Source organism: Rosa rugosa, chromosome 7 (assembly GCF_958449725.1).
Source record: "Rosa rugosa chromosome 7, drRosRugo1.1, whole genome shotgun sequence".
NCBI lineage: Eukaryota > Viridiplantae > Streptophyta > Magnoliopsida > Rosales > Rosaceae > Rosa > Rosa rugosa.
Genome location: NC_084826.1, coordinates 14,482,369 through 14,507,581, shown reverse-complemented (window position 1 = coordinate 14,507,581; position 25,213 = coordinate 14,482,369). Strand labels below are relative to the sequence as shown.

Genomic DNA, 25,213 nt, shown 5'->3' with positions numbered 1-25,213 from the left:
ACTTCTTTTTTGTTCTTCCTTGTTTGTTATGCATGTACCTTTAAAGAGAACCAGTGCATCAGTAGTAAAAAACGATTTGATTATGAAACACATTCTAAGATTTCATTGTAATCGAGTATTGCATAGTTTATTGCTATGGCTTGATCATCAAGTTGCTGGAAGGTTCAAGGACAACTACATTGGGTGCAAAGCAGCTCTCAATCAGAACCACTTATAAGGTTGCTCTCTCTCTCGATCTCTCTCTCTCCCTCATTTCTTATTTTAGGTTCTCCCAATTGATTTGTTGGTTTCAAATAAGTGCAGTTATGATGATTGATAGAATATCAAGTTTTGGTTGTAGTCTTTACTTGTTGCCCGTTGTCTTTACTCTTTGATATATTGGTTATGTGAATGAGGAAATAATTATCCTTAACAATACAGTTTCATTAATAATGCATGGATGTCACTGCTGGAATGCTTCAGGGTCTCATTTAAAAGCAACTTTCATTTTGCTTTCCTTGTGTTTCCTTAAAAGAGTTTAGTTTTCTTAACTAATATGATATATATCTGATGGTTGCCTTTGATGTTTGTGTTTTTTGACTTGCTGGTTGAAGTGATTCGTTCATTATATAAATATTTTATAGGATTAAATACTTGTTACTCCTCAAACTTTGCCATGAAAAACAGTTTAGTCTCTCGCCTTTTAAATTAAACTGGATAGTCCTTGCAAATCTCACACAACAGGTCCAAAATGACATTTATACCCCTCATTTCTTTTTTTTTTATATATTTTTTTATTTTTCTCTATTTTTTTATTTTATTTTTTATTTTATTTTACGTTTTAATTAATTCTTTTTTTTTTTTCCTTTTTATCTCTCTCTCAGCTCTTTCTCTCTCTCTTGGGATTGGGGATTCTCGGCCATGGCCTCCATGACAAGTAAACAAATGCTCTGATGACTCTACAGCTCCCCGCTCCAGTTCCCCAACCCCAATTCCAGCCAGCTTCGATCCCATTTCCGACCAACCTGGCTCCACCGAGCTCTACTCGTAACCCACCACTCAAACCCCTAATCTCTCACCCTCTTCTGCCTCTTCTGTTCCACCGAATCCCAACCAGAAATCCTAACACCCAAACCGGATCCGCATCTAACGCCCCACTCGATCCCCAAAATGGATCCACCACCCCGACGACACCACCACCCCAAATGCTAAGACCCAAGAAGCTATGTCGGCTTCGGAGCCCAGAAAAGCTCAAGAACATTATCAGTCGATCGAGATGGCGCCGGCCCAGGAGCTTGGCGGAGTTGAGGCCGCAGGTGGCACTGCAGCTGGCGGTGTAGATCGAGATGGAGAGGCTAGGGTTTCGATTTTGGGTTTGGTGAGGTTGAAGCAGGCGTTGAGGGAGTGGAAGTGGGAGCGGGCGGCGTCGTGGTCGACGATGAGAGGGACGACGAAGAATTGGTGGGGGGAGTTGGTGAGCTTGATTTTGCAGAAGCAGGGAGAGGAGGTTTTGAGTTTTTCAAATTTGGGGATTTGGAGAGAGAGAGAGAGATCGCTGGCCACGAGGCTCGGGCCAGGGGAGGGCGAGCACGAAGGCTTCTTCGACGTTCTTTTTGATCTGGGTTTTGCCAAGCTCGCAGTTTTTTCTACAACGTTCTGTTTTGTATCTTGGAGTTTTGATATGTTCTTGGATGTGTGAATTTATATGGATTCTGTGAAAAGTTTGTTTCTTTGATCGAGATGGGTGACGGTGGCGGGTCGATGGTGAGGAGGCCGTAGGTGGAGGAGGTGAGGGAGTTAATGTGGGATCAGCCACTGCTAGCGCCACATTTCGGTAAATGTTGCTGCTGGTGCTAGAAGAAGAAGAGGTGGAAGAAGAAGAGAGAAATGGCCACATTTCGGTAATAGAGAAAAAAAATAAAATAATAATAAAAATAGAAAATGAGGGGCATAATAGTCATTTTGGATTATTTTGGACTTGTTATATGAGAATTAGAGAGAATAAGGACTATCCAGTTTAATTTGAAAGGCGAGGGACTAAACTGTTTTTCAGGCAAAAGTTTGAGGAGTAACAAGTATTTAATCCTATTTTATAATTTATTTGATTAATTCATGACAACTACAAAAGATTATAAGCGAGGAGCATTGAAATTTATACAGAATGGCTCAGCAACCTCGTGGTAAAAAGTTTGGGTAGATATTGCAATGAAATTAGAACCTTTCCTTGGCTGAAAAGCTAGCAATTGCAGCTAACTCATGATTTTGTCTTCCGTTTTGTAGCACTCCATTGTTGAAGATGATGAGCTCCCTCAATTCAATAGTAATGTAGTAAATTAGTGATTATGTTTTTGTGGTTTGTTAAATTTCAATATGCAGTCCATATTAGATCCAAAGACACAACTTGTTGGTTGGACTAGCTTTTGAATTTCTTGTATGCTACAAATTAATTATGTATCATTTTGAACCATTAAATGAATTATTTTTTTATGGCTATCGTCATTTGAAACTATTTTCAGTTCGACACAAATGTTTAGATGACATTATTGAAATGCTATAATAAGTGTACAAAGGCAACTGACAAAATGCTATCAAAAGAAGAACGATAACATTCATTAAACGTTATAGTAGTTATCTAAAAGCTATTAAATATCAGACAATAGCAGTTTATAAATGCTATGAATAATAAAGTAATAGCATTTCATAAAGTAATAGCATTTTTATAGCAATTTAAAAATGCTATGAAAAACTAAGGGTTAAATACTGTTTACTCCCTTAACTTTTACCCAAAAAGCACTTCAGTCCCTGTCCTTCTAATTTCACACGTTTACTCATTGTACTCTCAATTTTGGACCAATAGGTCCATTCCGTTACTTTCTGTCTAAAAATTCCGTTAAATCGTTGACGTGGCAATATTTCTGCATTGAAATGTCTGTTATACCATCACTCATTTTTATTTATTATTTTTTTATTATTTGGTTTTCTCTTCTTCTTCATTAGATCGAACTTGTTCCAAGTTTTTCCCATCAGATTTCCTTTCACCTTCTTCGAATGGTGACCTCTTCTTTCCTCTCAAGCTTCAAATACTCAGACAATCTCACAGTGCAGACCAAGACCAAGAAGATCGATCGCGTAGAGACCAGCCTCAAGGAGTGTAGCCGCGACCTCTTGATCTTCCAGTTCAAGTCTGGCACCGTCGTCCTGCTTGTCTCTTTCCCCGTTGCTGAATTTCAGCCGCCATCTTGTTCTGTAACGGTATTGGGTATGGGTATGGATATGGGTATAGATGTGAGTTTACTTTTGATTTTTTTTGTTTGTTAATAATGAAGAGGTTGAAAAGGGACTGGGATTGAGTTTTGATATGCCAAAGTTCTTGAATTTGTAGGTTTCCATTCATGGGTTTTGCTTTGATTTTGATTATCATGATTAGATCAATGGAGAATCTGGGTTTGCAGAATCTAGGATTTTAAGCTTAATTGACAAATAATGGGATTTTCCATATCTGGGTTTGCAGAATTTGGGATTTTTCACACTTGTTGATGTTCTTGTGCTTTGTTTTGGAAACGAAGGTGTGGGATTTGTGTGCGTTGGCTTGTTGTGCGTAGTGTTATGGTCTCTGTTTTTTTGGTCCTTTTGATATTGTAAATACAATCTTCAAGCTTTCTAGTTCATTACAAAGGCTACTGTGGTTTAGTGCATCCTATTGTAAATTTCTTCCATGTTCACAATTTTAAAATTTTCTTGTAATTTCAAGGCCGCCTTCACCAGTTGTCTTATCTCCTCTGTTTGGACTTGTCCAATTTCTAATTTCTTATCATCTTTTTAGGCAACTCTGCATGGATAAAATGGTTTATGCATCCTAGTTGCTTATACACCAACAATGATCGCACGGTGAAACAAGCAATCACTCGCGAATAAAAGAATGATGCCAAAAGAAGAATGAAGGAGAAATTGTAAAGAAAAGACAATTACGAAGAAGAAAGAAGAAAGAAGAATCAAAAGAAGAAGAAGCGAACAAGAAAGAAGAATGATGAATCAGAAGAAGATCGAAGAATAGAACTGGACGCTGGATGGAGGAGAGCTAGAAGAAGAAGAAGAAGAAGAAGAAGAACAAGAGAAAAAAAAAAAGCAAAAAAAAAAGAAAAAAAGAGTGAGGGTATAACAGACATTTCAATGCAGAAATATTGTCACGTCAGCGATTTAACGGAATTTTTAGACAGAAAGTAACGAAATGGACCTATTGGTCCAAAATTGAGAGTACAAGGAGTAAACGTGTGAAATTAGAAGGACAGAGACTGAAGTGTTTTTTGGGTAAAAGTTCATGGAGTAAACAGTATTTAACCAAAAAACTAATCAGTATCATTTTGTAAACGCTATGCTTACGGAATTATAGATAACGTTTCTGGGAAACACTATCTAAAGCAATCGACCTACCATAGTGGGGGCTGTCATAGAGTTTTCTAAAATGTTATGACATGATGCTATAACATTTTTTGGCTGCTATAGATGACAGTTTATTGTGCAGTGATGTTGCATTTCAAAAGTGACGCGTCTGAATTCAAGTACAAAAATTGTAGAATAAATGACAGCAGCTGAAATTTTTCATCACCAAAGTCAACTTTTCAAGTACACACCTATAATGAATAAAAACCTTCATTGAAAAAAGTAGTAAAGACAGCTCACCATTGCTCTTTTAAGAGTGTAAAAAGTCATCTCTATGAGCAGCAAGGTTTGATTTTTATTTTAATCTTATTAACGTATTGAACAATTACTATTTCAAAAAAAAAAAACGTATTGAACAATTACTATGCAGTGAAGATTAAACTTGAGAACTGATAGAGACAAAAGTGGGGTTATTCGATTCATATTTCACATATTTTGGTATTGCAAAACCTTCAAATATATTCATGCTTAACAAACACATCTAGCTTAAAAGGATGACCATAACTATCAATGCAAATGGTATAAGAATTTTTCATCTTTACCTGAAGTCTTACCATACCCAAGTAGCCTAGAAGAGTCTAATTTCTAAACATCATTAGGATTCTGCTATTGTTAGGCACCATAGAAGAAACCATGGTTACAATTTCAAAACTTCACCTCATAAGGACGCAAAAAAATTATCAAAGTACGAGCCAAGTATTTATTCAATGCCCGTTCAAAGACAGGCGTGAAAGCTCCTAAACAACATATAGCAAACCATCGTCCCCTTCCTGTAGTATATGACTTGTCACCATATCCAATGGTTGACAAACTCATTAGCACAAGATAAAAAGAGTCTTCATGACTGATATCACAATAAAAAGAGTCTCCATGACTGTAAACAATGAATAATGCAGATAGAGTTCGGTAGAGAGTCTTCCTAAACTCGGTCAATCCAGCAAACATCAATCCCTCTAGCTTCTCTATAACATAATCAACCATGTCAGTAATCAATAGGGAAATAAGAGTAATGCTAATGAAATTTAAACAACACACAACAACCTTGGTTAGACCGATTTTGGCTACAATGTCATCATACCTAATGGTGTACATTGAGATAATGTGAAAATAAAGCATATTCACAGCTTTTTGGGCAAATGGCACTGCTTGTCCTATTGAATTCGCTCCTCCCTCTCCCTTCAGATCTAAGCCTAAATCAAATTGTGCAACCATGAGAAAATATATCACAAAGCAAATCAAACCATAAAGTGTAAAGTAGATTGCTCCTCGAAGCAGGAATGAAAATTTATTCTGCTATCTTCCTCGTTCCCATTCTGGTCATCTAGTAGATTATTTAGCACATTCAGGGAATTGACATGCTGCTCATCTAGTGGATTAACATTCTACTCATCTTGTGGAGTGACATTTCGCACATTTTGTGGATTAACGTTCTGAACATTTTATGGATTGAGAAGGTGGTCCTCTGCTCCCCTCCCATTCTGCTCCTCTTCCTCACTCATATTTTGCTCATCTTCCATGCTGCTCATCTAGTGGATTAACATTATGCTCATCTAGTGGAGTGACATTCCGCACATTTTGTGGATTAATGTTCTGCACATTTTTTGGATTGAGAAGTTGGTCTTCTGCTCCTATCCCGTTCTGCTCATCTTCCTCACTCATATTCTGATCATCTTCCATGCTGCTCATCTAGTCTATTAACATTCTGCTTATCTTGTGGAGTGACAATTCGCACATTTTTGTGGATTAACGTTCTACACATTTTCTGGATTGAGAAGCTGGTCCTCTACTCCTCTCCCATTCTGCTCATCTTCCACGCTCACATTCTGCTCATCTTCCATGCTTCTATGCTGCTCATTTAGTGGATTAACATTCTGCTCATCTTGTGGAGTGACATTCCGGACATTTTGTGGATTAACGTTTTGCACATTTTCTGGATTGAGAAGCTGGTCTGTTAAACAGCGACAAGCGTGGCCCGTGGCCCACCATTGTACCGATACTGTCCCAACTTAACCACCCAATAGGTGTTGGGTTTTAATCACAAAAGGCCGAGTACAATTGGGTGATATTCACCCACTTATAAGTTATATTTTATTTGTCACTTCCAATGTGAGATATTTCCTCTCCAACACGCCCCCTCACGTGCAACCTAACTCTAGGTCTACACGTGAAATTAATTAATCCAATTTCCACATTGGAAATTGGGACACAAGTCTCATATCGGAGACTTGGTCGATACAATCCAAGGCCCACATCGGACACTTGGTAACAATCCAATCGGAATTTTCCGATAGCAATATAAGGAACCCAAATTTGGGCCCATAACAATTGGAGACGCAATTGGAGAGGGACCCGCTCTGATACCATGTTAAACAGCGACAAGCGTGGCCCGTGGCCCACCATTGTACCGATACTGTCCCAACTTAACCACCCGATAAGTGCATGTTGAGTTTTAATCACAAAAGGCCTCGGTACAATTGGGTGAGATTCACCCACTTATAAGTTATATTTTATTTGTCACTTTTTCAATGTGGGATCTTTCCTCTCCAACATGGTCTGCTGCTCCCCTCCCATTTTGCTCATCTTCCTTACTCACATTATGCTCATTTTCCACGCTCACATTCTGCTCATCTTCCATACTTCCATGCTGCTCATCTAGTGGATTAACATTTTGCTCATATTATGGAGGGACATTCCGCACATTTTGTAGATTAACGTTCTGCACATTTTCTGGATTGAGAAGCTGGTCCTCTGCTCCTCTCCCATTCTGCTCATCTTCCACACTTATATTCTGCTCATTTTCCATGCTTTCATGCTGCTCATCTAGTGAATTAATATTCTGCTTATCTTGTGGAGTGACATTCCTCACATTTTGTGGATTTACGTTCTGCACATTTTCTGGATTGAGAAGCTAGTCCTCTGCTCCCTTCCCATTCTGCTCATCTTCCACGCTCACATTTTGCTAATCTTCCATGCTGCTCATCTAGTGGATTAACACTTTGCACATTCGGGGGATTGACATGCTGCACATTCAGGGGATTAACATTGTGCTCATCTTGTTGATTGATGTTCTGAACATTTTGTGGATTAATCTTGTGCACATTTTGTGAATTGAGAAGCTGGTCCTCTACTCCATTCCCATTTTGCTCAACCTTATCATTGCCCATCATCATCGCCATCATAATCAGCCTCATTACTGTCCTCACCCTCATTACCTCCATCATCACCGCAATTATCGCTGCCCTCATCACCACCCTCATCAGCAGCCTTATAATCAATCAAACCGTAAATCCTCAAACACTTAATATGGCGCTTCCTCCTATCAAAACATAGACCTGAACCTGTCATTTCAAACCAAAATCATTTTTGATTACGGGCACGATGGTGTCGAAGCCACCGATGACGTACTATTACTACATTACGAACCACAATCAACTCATACTTCCAGGAGGGGGGTAACAAGTGACTACGTTCATGGTCAATGGAAACATAGCCAGAACAGGAACAACATCGGCATGAATCGACTGACTACACCATCATGCTGTGTTGGGCTTACAACCAAAATGACCAGAAATTAGGACTCACAGTATGAAGATTAGACTGGAGACAGTGAGAACTTTCGGATTTTAGGCCGAAAATTATAGAGGGGGGGGGGTTTATCGATAACATAGATGAACAGTATGGGTTTAGTGGCTTCCTACAAGCTCGGAAATTTCACAAGAGACTCTCTTGTGACTTTTTATTTATTTGGTCAACGTTTGTCTTTATTCATGAGCGAAAAGAAAATGCAAGGTCAACATTTGACTTTATCCTTGACTCCTTGCGCGAAAAGAAAATGCAAAGGGGTGAATTGATCGAAATTCACCAATGCCCATGCTATTAGCAAAGATGCTACCTTTTACAAGAAAATAACAATCATGACTCCAATAAATACTAAAGTGAACAAAAGCCGTAGTAACAACTACTAACCGCATGTCACCAAAATCAAATTTAAACCGTAACTAATCTCACGCAACCCAAAACAACAAAAACACTAAAAAACCATAAACCTAAATTATAATTATTGCCATTAACTAAAGCAATGCTGCCTTAGGGACCATTGCATCTAACCAAGAAGTGACTGTAGAACATGGGTGAGATATGAGAATGACTTTGTCTTCAACGATCCAACCGCGCAAAGTAGCTAATTGCCCAACAAACTCCTTCTAAACCAATAAGAATCTGGATATGACGTAGATGAGTAAAAGCACTTGGACAAATAACAACGTTAGTCTTCAACTTGAGGAGAGAAACAAATTTAAGAATGAGAAATCTTAGAGATTGAGATTTAGGGGAAAAATCTTTAGGGGAGGCTGAGAGTAAATAACAACTTTAGTCTTCAACAAACCCTTTGGGGAGAGATCTGATTTAGGAAAAAGTTTGAAAATAGGTGATGCGATAACTCATATCAAATTACCCTTCGGGGCTTATTATTCACTACAAGAGACTAAAACAATAATAAAATTTAACAAAAAAAAAAAGAAAAAAGAGAAGGGTCCCTCCTCCAAAATGTGATGGTGACTAGGGACAAGACGTTCGATCGAAAGAAATTTAATTCCAATAAACTACAACTACAAACCGATCGCAATCACATTTTAAGAATATAAAATGTGAATTTATATTATTATTAGTAATTTGTAAAATTGAATAAAGGGAATCAAACTCAAAATCTTAAATCCACGAGCTAAGTACCATTTGGTCTAGTAGTATAAATCTCCCCTTTATAAGTACTTAAGTAAGATGTCATGAGTTCGACTTACAATAGACTAATTGTTGTATATGCGGTGTTTATTTGATAAAAAAAAAAAAAAAAAACTCTTAAATCTACGAGCAAATGCTATTTCCTAAAAAAAGAAAAAAATGCAATATTAAATTTTATTGTTCTTTTCCAATAAGCAAAAAAAATTCTGGGAATTAAAAAAAAAAAAAAAAAATTCGGTAAAAAAACACAGGGAAATTTGAAAAAATTACTGATTTACAGCGATTTGAGGTCATTTTACCTACTAGTTAAGGTTTTAATTACGAATCCTGCCATTGCACTTTTCCTACTAGGCCATCGCTGATCCCTTCACACTCTCTGTCTCTCTCTTCACAGTTGGGGGTGAGTTCACCTTCCAATAACAGCGAGATATCGTGGCCCGCTCTGCTTCTTCTATCTCTCTCTCTCTCTCTCTCTCTCTATTAAAATCCACGCCCCCCAAAATAAAAAGCCAAACACCAAAAAAACCAGACTCACTTCAAAAACCCTAACCCGATCTCACCTCTCACTTTCTAACCGTCACAATTCCAACGCATGGCCCTCATCTGATACATCCGGTAACTCTCTCTCTCTCTCTCTCTTCCCCAATTTCGTTTCTAAACCCTAGAAACCTAGATTTCTAGGGTTTAGTAATTTCGATTTTGAATTTGAATGGTTGGGGATTGTGTTTGATTTTTTTTTTTTTTTTTTTTTGTTCGGTTTGTTTCGATCAGATTTAGGGGGGAGATTTTCTGTGTTGGTTGGATCGGCATGAAGCGAGATTTGGCTTCTGTATTGGAGGGCCAGTCTCAACTCGCCGATTCTGTGGTTGGGACTCGCGCCGAGGAGGCGAGCCCTACGCTTCGAGTTTATGAGAGACTGAACTCCAAGAGATTCAAAGGCGCTATTGTTGATGGTTTGATTGTGTATACGCGGGCCAGGAAGCCCGGGATCAATGGCCGGAGTGGTTTGTCGGAGGATGCGAAAGCCGCCACCGCCGCCGCCGGGAGTAAGAGATTGGATGAGGTCAGAAATGATGGAAGCATTTCTGCTCCGGGGTTTGAGAGTGATCAGCTGACTGAAGTTGTAGTTAGGGATGAAGGGAGTAGCGGTTTGGTGATACCTAGGAGTAGGGGTGGGAAGGGGAGTGAGATATGGATGCCTTTCGTTGGGGATCACGATATCCATGGGGAGTTGGTTGAAGTTGTAGTTAGAGAAGAGGGCAATTGTAGTTTCGATATGAGTAGAAAGCGCTCTGCTGCCTTGAACGGCAGAGCTGCTAATAGTAGAAAGAGGGGAAAGGATTCACAACCAAGGTCATCGAGGAGGAAGCGCTTCACGCGATCCACATTGAGACCTAGTGTCGAGCCTCCGGTGGAAAATGGATCAGTGGCTGTGCTAGGATCAGAGGCCGTGACAGGGTTAGAGATTGTGCCAGTTGAAGCGATTTCTGATGTAGAGGAGGAGAAACTAGTTGAAGTCAGTACACTGCTGTCAAATAGTAAGCTGGAATTGAAAATGTCGAAAAAGGTTGTGCTTGACAGGAAGCCTACTACTGTCAAGGAGCTGTTTGATACAGGCTTGGTTGATGGGGTAACAGTGATTTACATGGGTAGCAAGAAGGTAACTTTTGATTTTTTTATATATAAAGAACCTTCTAGTTTCATGATGCATTGCATGCGTATAATATTATCTTCAGTCATTGTATGAAATGTCTTTTTTCTCGTTAACCTCACAGAATATTGGGATTGAAGTAATTTCTTTCACTTATCTGTGGTATTATGTCTGTATTGGTCCCATGTAACATACTTTGAAGAAATCTACCTGGTATGAACAGATATTTGGCTGAACTAGAAAGTAAGAAAGAATGAATGATGGAGGTAAACAACCGCCCAACTAGATTTCAAATTGAACACCCTTTATTTGCCCTGCCGTACCCACCCAAGTAGGCCTTTTTGTGTCTGTAGATATAATGGTCTCAGAAAGTGGGATTATTTATGTGGATAAAGTACTTCTTGCATGTTACTCAAAAAAGTATTATGATTATAGAGTATATTACAATTATGGAATAATTATTATCGGCATTTCCACTTTATATTATAAATGATATAAATAAATCCTATGCTGATCATAATCAATATTGGTGATGGAATAGTACGGAGCAGAAGATACTCGCATGCATCATATTTTGACGCGTACAATTTCTATAGGACACTCATTTACGTTTGAACCTCATCGGACCTCTTTCTGGATGTAGATGGAGTAGTCATCTACAATTTGTTCACCCAATATTGAAAGTGTTTTTATTTTATTTTAAAAAGATGTTATCCTTTACATAAATATGTGCGGAATATTAGTCGATATCCATCTGTTGTTGTGTCCTCAAATTTGATTGTCGGTGTATCTGTTAAGATCAATATTTTCAACCTTGTCTTCTGCTAAAGTTGGTTATTACTCATTCAGGCGTTTGGTCTGCGGGGCACAATAAGAGACGGAGGGATTTTGTGTTCATGTATATCTTGCAATGGCTGCAGAGTGAGTGAAATTTGTTGCTAAAGTATTGTTTAACATCCTAAGTTGTTTTCTGAGTTCAGTTAGCATTTATTTATTTGCTTCATACTGTGCTAATCAATGCAGGTCATTCCACCATCTCAATTCGAGATTCATGCTTGTAAAACATACAGACGAGCAGCACAGTACATTTGCCTTGAGAATGGAAGGAGCCTGCTTGATCTTCTGAAGGTGTGCAGGAATGCTTCTCTGCATACATTGGAGACAACAATTCAGAAGTTCATCAATTCTTCACCAATAGACAAATATTTCACTTGTAAAAACTGTAGCGGTGAGTTTTGACCCATTTTTTAGTTCCTTTTTTGAGCAATATTTTGAAGCACATTGATTAGAGCATTTTTTTCCAACTTCTTTCTTGATTGTTATTTTGTTCTATTATTTCTAGTCTCCTTTCCTCCGTATTGTGCTCTGGAAGATGGATCACTTTGCTATTCTTGCATGGAGTCAAATAAACCTGACAGCCCATCTCAGGAAACTAGTAAAAATCTCAGGTATATAGCTCTTTTATATTTGGAAAGTAGGTCGACCTTTGCTGTAGATTTGTGGGTTATGGTTTACTTGATTGTAGGTAAACTGAACTGAGTTGTGTTTTGATTATGAGTTTTGCCATGTTTTAGCCCATATTTTGCATCTTGTCTTCTTATGTTTATACCTAGGTAGCAACAGTTGGGATCTCAAGCACAATGCTACTTGCATTGAATTGTAACAGTTTTATATATATATATATATATATATATATATATATATACAAAAATAGGAATGGATGTGTTCAGTTTATTTATAAATTATAACTTCAATTATTAGGTAATAAAAGAAGAAAATTGCTTTTCATTTTTTTTTAATGGCTAATGTAAAGGCTTTGACTAGTACTTGAGCTATGTTTTGCTGTTTTCTAACTTACCTATCTTGGGAAGGTCTCAAGGCTTGCGCCTGAGTGTGAAATAAAATTGGTGGATTTTAGATGAAGTCACATCAACATTTCTATGTTCATTTCGTTAATTAAAGCTATTGTGTAATTGTTCCCATTGATTTCACTTTTTATTATTATTTTAATGTTTGTCAAAATTGGGTTACAGTGGTGTTAATTTATGCTTTTTAGATTTAAATTTATAAAATGTTGGCTATTTATAAAGAAACTGATAGTAATGTTGACTCCCATTAAATACCTCTTTTTAATTCTTTAACTTGGCAATGTATTGCCATTCAAGGCCCAGTTTTGGGGTTGGCTTCCTCTTGAGATTCTGTCACTAACCTTATGGTTGATTCAGTTTCTCTGCTGTTGTTTTTGTTTTTAATGAAACTGACCAGATGAATGAAGTTCTGTTGCTGGTGAAATGAATTTTTGGAAGCCTAAATATGGTTTGTTTGTGCCTTTGTGCTCTGTATAGACCAATTGACTCATAAACTGGCATCATATGCGAGACTATTATTATTACTATTAGTTTTATATATTTTATGAAATTGCTTTTATGTATCCATATTGAAGGTAGAAAAAATGTTACTCAGTTGTTTCTGTTTTTCATATTTGTATATCGGATTGTAGTGATATTTCAATTCCTTTTGCTATTTCTTATTGCAGAGCTTTGCTGCCTGCTTCGTTGTCAATGTCCCCGAAAAATACAAAGTCCCCAAAAACTGCAACACCGAAGTCTGCAAGAAATGGAATTTTAAAGACTCCTAAAAGTACAATCTTAAGGCCCCCAAGAGGTGCTATCTCAAAGTCCCCCAAAAGTGCAATCTTAAATTCCACAAAGAGGGCAATCTCAAAGCTCCCAAAAAGTGCAATTTCAAAGTCTCCCAAGAGTGCTTCTCTTTGGAAGACAACTAAGTATGTCTATTCTTGTGCTGGAGTTATATGGAATATCGAAGGATAAAATATTTAGTGAAATTATTTTTTTCAAAAGCTTTTTGGGGAGCCTTTAGTTATATTCTTCTACTTTCACTGCAGGTTATCAACACCAGTTTCGATCTCAAGTCCATCAAAAAGTGCTTCTCCAATGCGCTCAGAATATAAGAGTGGATGGAAGATAACATCAAAGTTGGTATCTTTTTTAATTTTCTTCCATATCCAAATAGAATCATTGATTTGTTTCAATATATTCTTTCTGCTAGCGTTTTGTTTAATTGCATGAAGAACACCTAATTCTTGAAATCATTTATTTTTTTACACAAGTATCATTCATTCAAGAAACATACATTCATTCAAGAAACATTCTTGTAAGGTTTTTATTTATTTATATTTTTTAACTGTAATTTTTTATTATATTATTTTATTTTCTATACACTCTTTCACCTTCCAAATATGCTCGATACTTTCTGTATATCATTTCATGATTTTGAGATGCTTGTATGTTTATAGGTCATCAAAATCAGTCCTGATCTCAAGGTCCCCAAGTGCTGCTTCAATGTATTTTTCTTCACAAAAGAAAAGTCAGTGGAGGATTACAACTAAGTAGGTTGCTTCCCCTCCTGTTTGTTATTGGTTTTGATTCTGATAACTTTGGGTTAAACAGATTTTTGGCTGAAGGATTTTCTTCTCATTTGTGACATGAATTTCTTGTTTACTTTTTGGGTGCATCTTTTCTGAAGAGATCAGCGCCTGCATAAGTTGGTTTTTGAGGAAGGTGGATTGCCTGATGGAAGCGAAGTAGCATATTATGCCCGTGGACAGGTTGTTGTGAAACAGATCGGTGATGCTTATATGCTACTTATATTCTTATAGCAATTCAATAACTCCCCATCTTTTGTACAGAAATTGCTAGTTGGTTATAAAAAGGGTTTTGGAATATTTTGCCGTTGCTGCAACACTGAGGTATTTTCGACTGCTGTTTGCACTTAAGGTAATTCTATTTTATAAAATTTGACATATCTATATTTTTTCATTCTGCAGGTGAGCCCCTCGCAGTTTGAGGCTCATGCAGGTTGGGCTACACGCAGGAAACCGTAAGTTTCTGTATGATAATTTAACAGCTGCATTGCACTTTTTTTTTAAACACGTTTTTATTCTATTGTTTGTGTTTGTAATATCTGGCAGCTATGCATACATATATACCTCCAATGGCGTGTCTCTCCACGAATTGGCCATATCTTTGTCAAGGGGTCGCAAGTATTCAGCCAAAGATAATGATGACTTGTGCATCATTTGTGCAGATGGTGGGAATCTTGTTCTTTGTGATGGATGCCCACGGGCCTTCCACAGAGGTATAATCTTAAATTCTTGTTTAGCTTTTAATTGACTCAGAATTAGTTCTTCTGGTTGAGCCAAAACTTTATTTGGCTCTTTACCCACTATGAGGGGTGGTTAATAGGAGCCTGTGAAAGCTGTGAAAGAAAGGGAGGAAAGGGCAAATGCTTTGTTTGCAGCCCTTTGATTATGTTTTAAGTTTATAATGTTGACGCTATCAAATTTGTTGCTTTGTTTTGTTGTCTACTAGAAATATTGTGTCAATGGGGAAAATATATAATTCATTTCACTGGTATTTGTAGATTAACTTAAGTTTTTGGGGGCATTCATGATGACAATGCTTATTGATTTCCATTTCTGAGACATTTCTGCAACTACATCTGCCTTGTATGAATTTTCTGTTGAATTGTTTGCCCCATGCAGATTGTGCATCTCTATCAGGTGTCCCTCGTGGTGACTGGTACTGTAAGTTTTGCCAGAATATGTTTCAAAGGGAGAAGTTTGTGGAACATAATGAAAATGCTGTTGCTGCTGGAAGGGTTGAAGGAATTGATCCTATAGAACAGATAACCCAAAGATGCATCCGTATTGTCAAAGACATTGAAGCTGAACTTACTGGATGTGTATTATGTAGGTAATAATTAGAAAATTATTTTGTTAATTGTATTCATTTTGCAGTGGGGTATGGGCGGTTCGATATAGTTCTCTTTGTGCTCTTAATTGATATTGTTTATGTATTCGTTCGTGTATACAGGGGGTATGATTTTAGCAAATCGGGATTTGGTCCACGTACTATTATACTTTGTGATCAGGTAATTTTCTTTGGCAGTTTTGCGCATTTGGGTTTCTATACTAATTTACTTATGTTTTTATTCAAACTACTAAATGGCATTCTTCTTTACTTGTGCCAGTGTGAGAAGGAATATCATGTTGGCTGTTTGAAGAAACATAAAATGGCAAACTTGAAGGTAGGTGCACCAGATAACTTAATAAATTAAAGCACCTTAAAAAGTATACTTTGTAGATTGGAAGTGTTGATGCTACTTCTTTGACAGGAATTGCCAAAGGGGAAATGGTTTTGTTGCACAGAATGCAATAAAATTCAATCTATTTTGCAAAAGTGTTTATCGAGGGGAGCTGAGGAGCTCCCAGATTCTCATTTGGATATTATGAAGAGAAAGCACGAGGAAAATGGTTTGGAGACTGTCAATGGTTTTGATGTCAGATGGAGACTTATTAGTGGCAAAATGGCTTCTCAGGAATCTCGGTTATTGCTTTCAAAGGCTGTTGCTATCTTCCATGTAAGTGCTGCCCTCTCTTCTTAAAAGTTGTGATGCTGGGCTATAGCAAGTTATATTTACTTTTGGAGACGTTTCATATAATCCCCATCTGCACCATACCATTGCTTATGTAATAAATGACCTTTTTGTTAGTATGATCATTTCCACTTTTTCCTGGTTTGTTTTGTTTTTATTTTTATATAAATTTTTAATTTTTAAAGAAGACTAGTTTCTTCATTTTATGTGGGTTTTTTTGTTCCCTCAAATTTTTTTTTCTTCTGTGAGTAATCCACTGAAATTTTACTTTTACAATTGCATAAAATTTGGTTGGTAGGGAAGAAGGAAAGAGGATAAAAATATAATAGAGGTCCTATTTCATATCACTTTAAAATAAGGGAAACAGATTGCCTCTTCCATTTTGTTGCACATGTTGAAAAGAACTTGAATGTCTGTTTCCAGCCAAAATTTGCTTTAGATTCCGGTTACTATTTTCAGTTTTGGTGAGCTGGTGGCCAAGCTTGAATTTTTTATTTTTTATTCTTAATTTTTTTTCTGCATGAGTGAAAAATAGAAGTTAACAGGTCTAAATGGTAGAATATACTATGCTTTTATGCACTAGATTTAATATTGGTAATTCGTCAGTTGCATACCGGAAGGATTTAGTTACTTATGACAGTCATTAATGGGACCCTAACCATGGTAGTATTTAATGGCATTCTCCCATATCTTTGTTTCAGGATTGCTTTGATCCAATAATCGATGCAGAATCTGGGCGTGATCTCATTCCTGCCATGGTTTATGGGTAATCATTCAATTTTTTTTAATGTTCTGTTTTAGATAATTGATGCTGCCTGTAGATTTACATTTTATCAATTATTTGCTAACTCTCTGTCTGCTCTTTCTCTCAGAAGGAATGTTAGGAGCCAAGAATATGGGGGGATGTACTGTGCAATTCTTATGGTCAAGTAAGAATTAGTTGTTTGATTTCTGATCTTGGACTTTGCTTACTTGTCACATAATTGATAAAACTAATATGCTGATTTTGCAGCTCAACTGTTGTATCAGCTGCTATTATTCGTGTTTTTGGTCAAGAAGTTGCTGAGCTTCCTTTAGTTGCTACAAGTAGTGGTAACCATGGCAAGGTGAGATTAATTGTTTTTTCTTTCGTTGTACATACATCTACTAATTATACCCAAAGCCATTGCCCTCGTTCGTGCAACTTTCCTCTCTCTTTCCTCAAGTTCTGTTGTGTTACTGTCCTGCATATAGTTGTATCAGCTGCAAGTAAGTATTTAATACCAATTTAAATTTAATTTCTTGAATGCACAGGGCTACTTCCAATCATTATTTTCCTGCATTGAGAAGCTGCTAGCTTTCTTGAGTGTGAAGAACCTTGTGCTGCCGGCTGCCCCAGAAGCAGAATCCATATGGACAGAAAAATTTGGTTTTACAAAGATAGATCCGGACCAGGTATGCTCGATTTTTGTTGAGCCGATGTATATATAATTCTACTTGTGCTTTTTGACTGGCTAATATTTTGGTGTATCCCTTGCGTGCAGCTTATTAACTACAGACGGACTTGCTACCAAATGATAACCTTCAAAGGAACATCAATGTTGCATAAAAAGGTTCCTGAATGTCGACTTGTAAATACAGCATGATAGATTTTTGTTTTTGTTTTATGTTTGCTGATGTTTATTATTTGCAAGCTCCCTGCTTCCAGTTCATGGTTGTAAAATTTTATGAATTGGAATTGTCAAGCCTCTGCTGTTCTTCCTTTGAGCTGTCTCTGTTGTTCATATCGACATATTCATTGACCTTCGGCTTATTTTTTAATCTATTTATTCTTTAGCTTCTGAAAGGCCTAAGGCTTATATATCGTACCATGCAAGAGTTAGAATTTCAGATTCAAATCATGGTGAAGTGACTGACTGGCTAGCGGCTATTGGAATAATGCTAGGTAGTTTCATGACAGTGAGATGCTATTGGTATAAATTGGTGGTATCGAGTTTAATTGAAATTGGTATGTAAATTGTTGATAGAATTGGTAGTACTATATGTTAAGTAGTGTCAATAAATTCGTGATAGGGTCAGACCAGAGATCAAGTGTGTATAAATTCATCCACGTCCGGTAGATTTGGATTTGTTTTGATATTCCGTTGAGAAATCACTACATGCATGGAGCACATTCCAAACTTTCTTATAACTTCCTGGATGTTCAGTCATTGGGACTTCCTGGTTTCTGAGATTTCCAACAAGAGTTTCACCTAGGTGGAATTCCTTTGTCATAGTAGGCATTCATGGAGATAAACAGCTGCTTCCCGAGATTGTGCATGGTGGCCATTGGGTGGGTAAAATTGACACCCTTTTTTAGGCAAAACCCCATCCTTCCTCATCCTATTTTCAATTACATTTGCATTGAAATACGCATGGAAATAGAAGGGGTGTGTTTGTAAAAAATGGGTGTCAATTTCACTCCTTTTAATATATAGATTGTCGTTTAAAAATAATTTATAGAAAAGCTGTTGGAGTTGCTTGCGTCGTTTCATGAGAATTATGGATAAAGATTTTGCTCTTTCCTCTCAAAAAAGAAGGAAAACAAGACATAAATCAATTGAAGAAAATGAATTGGCTGGGACAATGATTTATATTGTACCTAATGTGCCATAGCTCTGCCGGGGTGGCGCCATAAATTTGAAGTTTCCTTTTCTTCTGGAGGATCTATGATTGAGTCAAGCTAAGCGTTTCATGCCACCGCCCCATATTCAGTACCCTAGTGCTTCAAATCTTAGGAATCACTAAAAAATTTCAAAAGATCAAAATTGAAGTTCAAGTAAAGACTCTATCATCACCACCAAACCATTCAAAAATTGCATGCACACACCTTCTACCATTTTCAAATGCTTTCATCATGAACAAAATCCCAGAGATTTTATTTCCCATCTCTAGCTTAGCGTATGCAATTTCCAATCTCCATTCCTTCCTATCCTTCTAAAGCAGACCATGTAATCATCTCCATACATACAAACAGCATATAAAATCCCATACAACTCCTACCTCCCACGCCAAATATAACACACGCCCTTTACATGACCCAATTCCCACAAGTCCTCTCTCCCTTTTCTACTCTAATTTACCAGAGCTCTTAAGCATGAGAACCAAAACAACATTCTTCTTTTGGCTCTCTGCGTTGGCTATTGCACTAGTTTCCATTACCTTTGCACTCCGCAGCTTCTCTTCTCTTTCCTCAACTTCTGTAATCTCCAACTTTGTCCAAACCGGCTCCGATCTTGCCATGTTTGATGTTTTTTTCAAACAAAGTGTTGAGACCTTATTGTCAACCGTGAGAAGCATTGTGTCCAGACACCATCATCACCAGCAGAGGATAAACTGCGACGTGGAAAAATGGAACTCGTGGCTCATATCCGAATTCAATGTGTCACTTGTTTTGACTGTTGGCTTAAATGGCTGCACAAACTTTAGTAGTGTGCAAAAGGCAGTAGATGCCGCTCCTGAGCTTAGCACTAATAGGACACTCATCATAATCGACTCAGGTACTTACAGGTAATATGAATGTGAGCCTTTCTTGTCAGATCCGGACTACTAATAATCAAGCAAGACTGCACATGATCAATTAATGGTCCGGATTAACGGTTTGATAATATAACATGTTAGATTATCTAGTAAGAGAAAATTCTCTGGATTTACTTTCCTAACGAAATGCATTATCACATATATAATGGCAGGGAGAAGGTGACAGTTAATGTTAGCAAGACCAATTTGATATTTCAAGGTCAGGGTTATCTTAACACTGCCATAGCTTGGAATGACTCGGCCAATTCTTCTGGGGGTACTGGCCGAAGCTCTTCAGTTTCTATATCTGCTCCCAATTTCACTGCCTACAACATTAGCTTTAAGGTAAAGCAAATCTAAATGTCTGATACTTTAATGTTTCTGATGTTGTATTGCATTTAGTTAATTAAATTTCTTTGAGAAGAACACAGCTCCGCCACCATCAAAAGGCAGAATTGGAGCACAGGCAGTGGCACTTCGAGTTTCTGGAGATCAAGCAGCATTTTATGGATGTGGTTTCTATGGGGCGCAAGACACTCTCAATGACGACCGTGGAAGACATTATTTTAGAGAATGTTTCATTCAAGGATCCATAGATTTCATTTTCGGAAGCGCTAGATCACTATATGAGGTACAACATGGATTAAAATTAGGACTTGCCACCTCTTTTTCTATTTTTTCCTACATATATAAGAAATGCTTCTTTGGAGGGGGATCACATATACTTCATTTTATGTTGTATTATTATAACAGTGATGATGCATGATGTCAACCTTGATCTACATTGTTGATCGATTCAAATTAATGGCTTACGCTTTTCTGGTCTAGTGATTTTCTAACATGGCCAAGACTTCGTTACAATGGAAGCGTGATAAAGCCAGAGTGAGCTATAAACCATTGCAATGAGCCTGGTGTGCATGACCTCGGCCTCATAGAGATTATGAATAACCCAACTAACTCAAGAGGTTTAGTTTCATAACCTCTAAGCCTCATCACAACTCAATAGTCAACATATAGGACAGGGGCTGCACCTATAATGTGATTTTCTGTACCGCTTCAGGTGCAAGATGAGGTTGCTTGTGAGCGTCCCAACTTCATTTGCATTGTTGACTCATTCCCTAATAACTCAACTTTTGAGGATCGTAATTTGTTACACGTACACCATTAGTTCAATGCCACTATTTTAAGCAATTCATGGATATATATTACTATTTTGTAACACAGGGGTGCACCATTAATTCAATAGCAAATCCAGTGAAAGGTGGGATTCCACTGAAAGGTAGGATAAGTGGAGCCATCACAGCACAAGGAAGGCAATCGATGCAGGAGCAAAGTGGGTATTCCTTTGTGAATTGCAGTATTGGAGGAAGTGGGAGAGTGTGGCTTGGTCGAGCTTGGGGAGCTTACGCCACTGTGGTGTTCTCCAAAACGTACATGTCTGACGTTGTTGCTTCAGATGGTTGGAATGACTGGAGTGACCCTTCTAGAGATCAGTACGTGGTTTCTCCCCTCGTTGCGATGGTCTGAAAGTCGCAATTTCAATTTTTCATCTGTAGCTGTCTGATTGGTGCAGTTTGAGGACAAGAAACTAATTTTGTCGGGTTGGTGGACCAAAGGAGAATGTGTTGCTGATGAATTTAATCTCTAGTGAAAATGAAGCAAGCACATGGACAAAACATGTGCAAGACATGCTCTCTTTCCGTCCACCAAATTCACAAAAATCATTTAATGTTTGTTCTTGAAGTACAATGTCAGCAATCACATGGGCAAAATTGATGCAGCCAAAAAGTACAGGGTTCTTATTGGAATCCAACTAGAAACTCCAACGACCATTTTTTGTAATTTCGCCAAAATTCAATTGCTCATTTTTTGTTTTACACTCTTACTAAGGGAATTACATAACTATTTGAATGCAGGAAAGTGTTTTATGGGGAGTATGAGTGCATAGGACCAGGAGCAAATAATACAAATAGGGTCTCATATTCAAAGCAGCTCAACGAATCTGAAGCAGCACCCTTTTTGGATATTTCCTACATTGATGGGGATGAATGGCTTTTATATGCTCCACTCTTCAGTCTTCATGAAGATTACCATATGCACAATTATCAGTTTACTTATACTTACTAGTATGTGTAATGTTCTCTCTCCCAAGCGTGTCGCATACTGATATTTGATTGACATTCTCGTAGCATACATGTATTGTCCGAAAGAAAAAGGAAAAACGCTTCTCAGCTACTAGGATTACTATAACATTTTTATTGTGAGGATATCTTGGAATCTCCCTAGTCTCTAGCACATTATGTGTTAACTTATATATTGTTGTCTGTTCACTTTCAATGTATGAATGTGTATTTGGTAGCTGCATGTGATCATGTTGTCATCTACTGCTTGTTATATACTAATATTTGATTGACATTCTCGTAACGTACATGTATTGCCCGAAAGAAAAAGAAAAATGCTTCTTAGCTACTAGGATATCTTGTAATCTTCCTATTCTCTAGCACATTATGTACGTATTAACTTATTTATTATTGTCTGTTCACTCCCAATATATGAATGTGTATTTGGTAGCTGCATGTGATCTACTGCAAACATTCAAATTAACTATATGATTTCATCACAATGCCTTATTAATTGATTTTAAATTTTGTAGATTGTCTTGACTTTTGAATTAAGGACGTGAGAATCTTTAACATGGGTACTCACTACTGACTAGTGGTTGCAATTGACTATTATATACAGGACCAACAGAAATATAATGAGGAAAAAATAAAAAGATTAAGAAACACAGTACTTGTCATTCATATGATATATACCACAAACTGTTGAGTGAAATGAAGTTCATATCAACAAGATATTGTGTTAAAGCACTACTGTTGTTGATATGAACTTGATATTGTGTTAAAGTAGAGGAAACTAATTAATATGTACAATATATTGAAACTGTTACGGGCGACTCTTGCTTGTATCCATATATGTTCAAGCTGAATCTGCAACAAAGTTTCACATGCAGGAACATTGATTTTTTTTATGCTCAAGTTAAAGCTTCTGACATTTGTTTCGAGTGGCTTCATGTACGTAATTGCCTAACATCTTGAATCAAAGAAGACATGCTTGAGTGCGATGAACCTCTTTGTTCCATGGCTCTTCCCCCCTTCTCTCCAATTTCTGTTGCTCTCTTTCTTCTCTTTTCTCCTTCTTCACCTCCATCCATCAGTGTTTGTATTGCCTTCTTCACCCCATCTTTCTTCACCAACACTCCAACTTTCTCTTCATCTCCCCATCTAACAGGAATCTCCACACCAATCCGAACACCGATCTTTAAAACCTCTATGATCAATTTTTCGTTAAGGAATTGCTCAGCGAATAGAGGCCATGTGATCATTGGCACACCAGAACATGCCCCTTCTATGCTTGAGTTCCAACCACAATGAGTTAAGAACCCTCCAATTGCTGGACTTGAGAGAATAAGAACTTGGGGAGCCCAACCCTTGATCAAAAGGCCTCTTCCTTTGATCCTTTCCTCAAACCTCTCCTCCATTAACCACTTCTCCAATTCTTCATACTTCCCATATGTTTTGATTACCCAGATAAAGGGTTTTCCTGAGGCTTCTAAGCCTAGTCCAAGCTCTATCAGTTGTGATGGGACTAATCTACAAAGGCTACCAAGACAAACATAGATCACAGACCTTGGTTGCATTGATTCAAGCCATTGCAAGCATTGACTCTCATCAATTGAGGATTTGTTACCTCTAGAAAACTTTTCTGAATTGCTCTTGTAGCATAAGGAAACTGGTCCAATGCACCAAACCTTTTTATCAAACACCTTCTCCAACTCCTCAGCACACCCATGTTCCACTATGCCAAAAAGGCCTTCAGACGACACACTTCAGACGACACAAGTTTCGTTTTCTGTCGTCTGAGTTTTTCAGACGACATAATTTTTGTTTATGTTGTCTGAATATAGGCTAAAACCATACCCATTCAATTTGGAAAAATGGCCAGCATTCAAACAACACATATTTGTTGTTGTAATAGATGATGATTTCCTATCTCAAATTTGGAGGGATATCTAAAATTTGATCAAATACTTTTCCCTCTCAAATAACCAAGCTCTAGTTGACTAGAAAATGTTGTGACATTCAGACAACATTTAAATGTCGTCCGAGTGTAGAGCTTGTTTTAAAATTTTCTAGGATATTTTGACTTGTGCTTTTTGATATAAGTCATTTTCTGTCCTTCGAATTCTCACTCGATCAGCTCTCTCAGCTGTACCTAGAACTCGCGAAACTGAAAACTTCAAAAACTAGCCTCTCTCCTTCTCACTCAGCTCTCTCAGATCTTGATTCTCACCCTCTCCTTTGTCTTCTCGCTCTCTCGATTCTTCTTTGTCTCTCCCTCTTCTTCTTAGTTTCGATTAGGTTTTTCTTCTATTTGGGGATGGGGACCTGTCCATCACCATAAGTCTTTCACTTCCCAAGAACTAAATCACAGAGTAGGGGCGGATTCAGCCCGGACTGGGTAGGACTCAAGCCCCACCGCTGAACTCGGTTGGAGAATTGGAGCACTCCTGAGTCCCGACCTGAACAAGGAAGATGGAACACCGAACACAGCAACCTGCAAGGCTACAACCAGTAACCCGTCTCCGCCAGTCCGCCTCTGCAGTCTCCGAGCTCCGCCTCCAGGCTCTAGGTATCTCACTATCTCTCACTCCCTCTCCGAGCTCCGCTCCTCCTCCGCTTCTCATCTGAGTTTCTGAATTCTAAATTTCTAATCTGTAAAATTGGGTTCGATACTTTGATTTCCATTTGATCTTGTTGGGAAATTAGATTTTGAATGGGTAAAGTTGAAATGGGTTTGATTTGACGATTTCCATTTGATATTTTGATCTTGATGGTAATTTTAAGCTTTTAACAAAGATAATGTTACTGATTAACTGATTTGATCTTGATGTTGATGTCGATTTCCATTTGAGTTTTGATCTTGATGTTGATTTTAATTAAGGTAATGAACTAATGATACTGATTGGGTAGTTAGAAATGGGTATGATAACTTGATTTCCATTTAATGTTGATTTCTTCTTCAATTGCAGTTTGTAACTTTGTAAGATTCATGATTATATGTCTTGTATCAGTTCGAAATTGTTGGGTTATTCACTCTAGTCACTCCATCGAAAGAGGTATTCTAAAACCCGATTCATCTCCTAATTGATAAAACCCAAATTGAAATTGTTAAAGCTAATGAAATTGTTAATAATATATCCCAGTTCTTGGGTGGGTTGAGTTCTCTGAATTTGTGCGTGTATCAGATTGGGAGGTGGATTGAGGAGGATGCTTCCGTTCTTGTTCCTGCTGATATAAATCATATAATCAACATTAAGTTTGGGGATATAATTCCAGCACATGCTCGTCT

General features: G+C 37.6%; 2 protein-coding genes and 1 pseudogene across 2 annotated transcripts; 2 read left to right on the top strand and 1 right to left on the bottom strand.

Annotated features, from left to right (window-relative positions):
* Positions 1 to 9,564: 9,564 nt before the first annotated feature.
* Positions 9,565 to 18,089, top strand: LOC133720434 (uncharacterized). The gene is made up of 21 exons (XM_062146725.1): positions 9,565 to 9,771; positions 9,928 to 10,816; positions 11,657 to 11,728; positions 11,831 to 12,035; positions 12,150 to 12,255; positions 13,344 to 13,592; positions 13,713 to 13,802; positions 14,124 to 14,216; positions 14,354 to 14,435; positions 14,517 to 14,576; positions 14,655 to 14,707; positions 14,799 to 14,965; positions 15,372 to 15,582; positions 15,703 to 15,760; positions 15,860 to 15,916; positions 16,004 to 16,249; positions 16,966 to 17,030; positions 17,137 to 17,193; positions 17,277 to 17,370; positions 17,558 to 17,698; positions 17,788 to 18,089. The coding sequence occupies exons 2-21, from the start codon at positions 9,965 to 9,967 to the stop codon at positions 17,887 to 17,889; spliced, it is 3,060 nt and encodes a 1,019-aa protein (XP_062002709.1). The 5' UTR covers positions 9,565 to 9,771; positions 9,928 to 9,964; the 3' UTR covers positions 17,890 to 18,089.
* Positions 18,090 to 19,307: 1,218 nt separating this feature from the next.
* On the top strand, positions 19,308 to 22,267 carry LOC133722432 (putative pectinesterase 14). Its single transcript, XM_062149326.1, has 5 exons — positions 19,308 to 19,792; positions 19,975 to 20,146; positions 20,226 to 20,432; positions 21,026 to 21,294; positions 21,718 to 22,267. Exons 1-5 carry the CDS (start codon positions 19,380 to 19,382, stop codon positions 21,926 to 21,928), a joined length of 1,272 nt encoding a protein of 423 aa, XP_062005310.1. The 5' UTR covers positions 19,308 to 19,379; the 3' UTR covers positions 21,929 to 22,267.
* Positions 22,268 to 22,835: 568 nt separating this feature from the next.
* On the bottom strand, positions 22,836 to 23,785 carry LOC133722890 (UDP-glycosyltransferase 73C5-like; annotated as a pseudogene).
* Between the last annotated feature and the right edge of the window lie 1,428 nt (positions 23,786 to 25,213).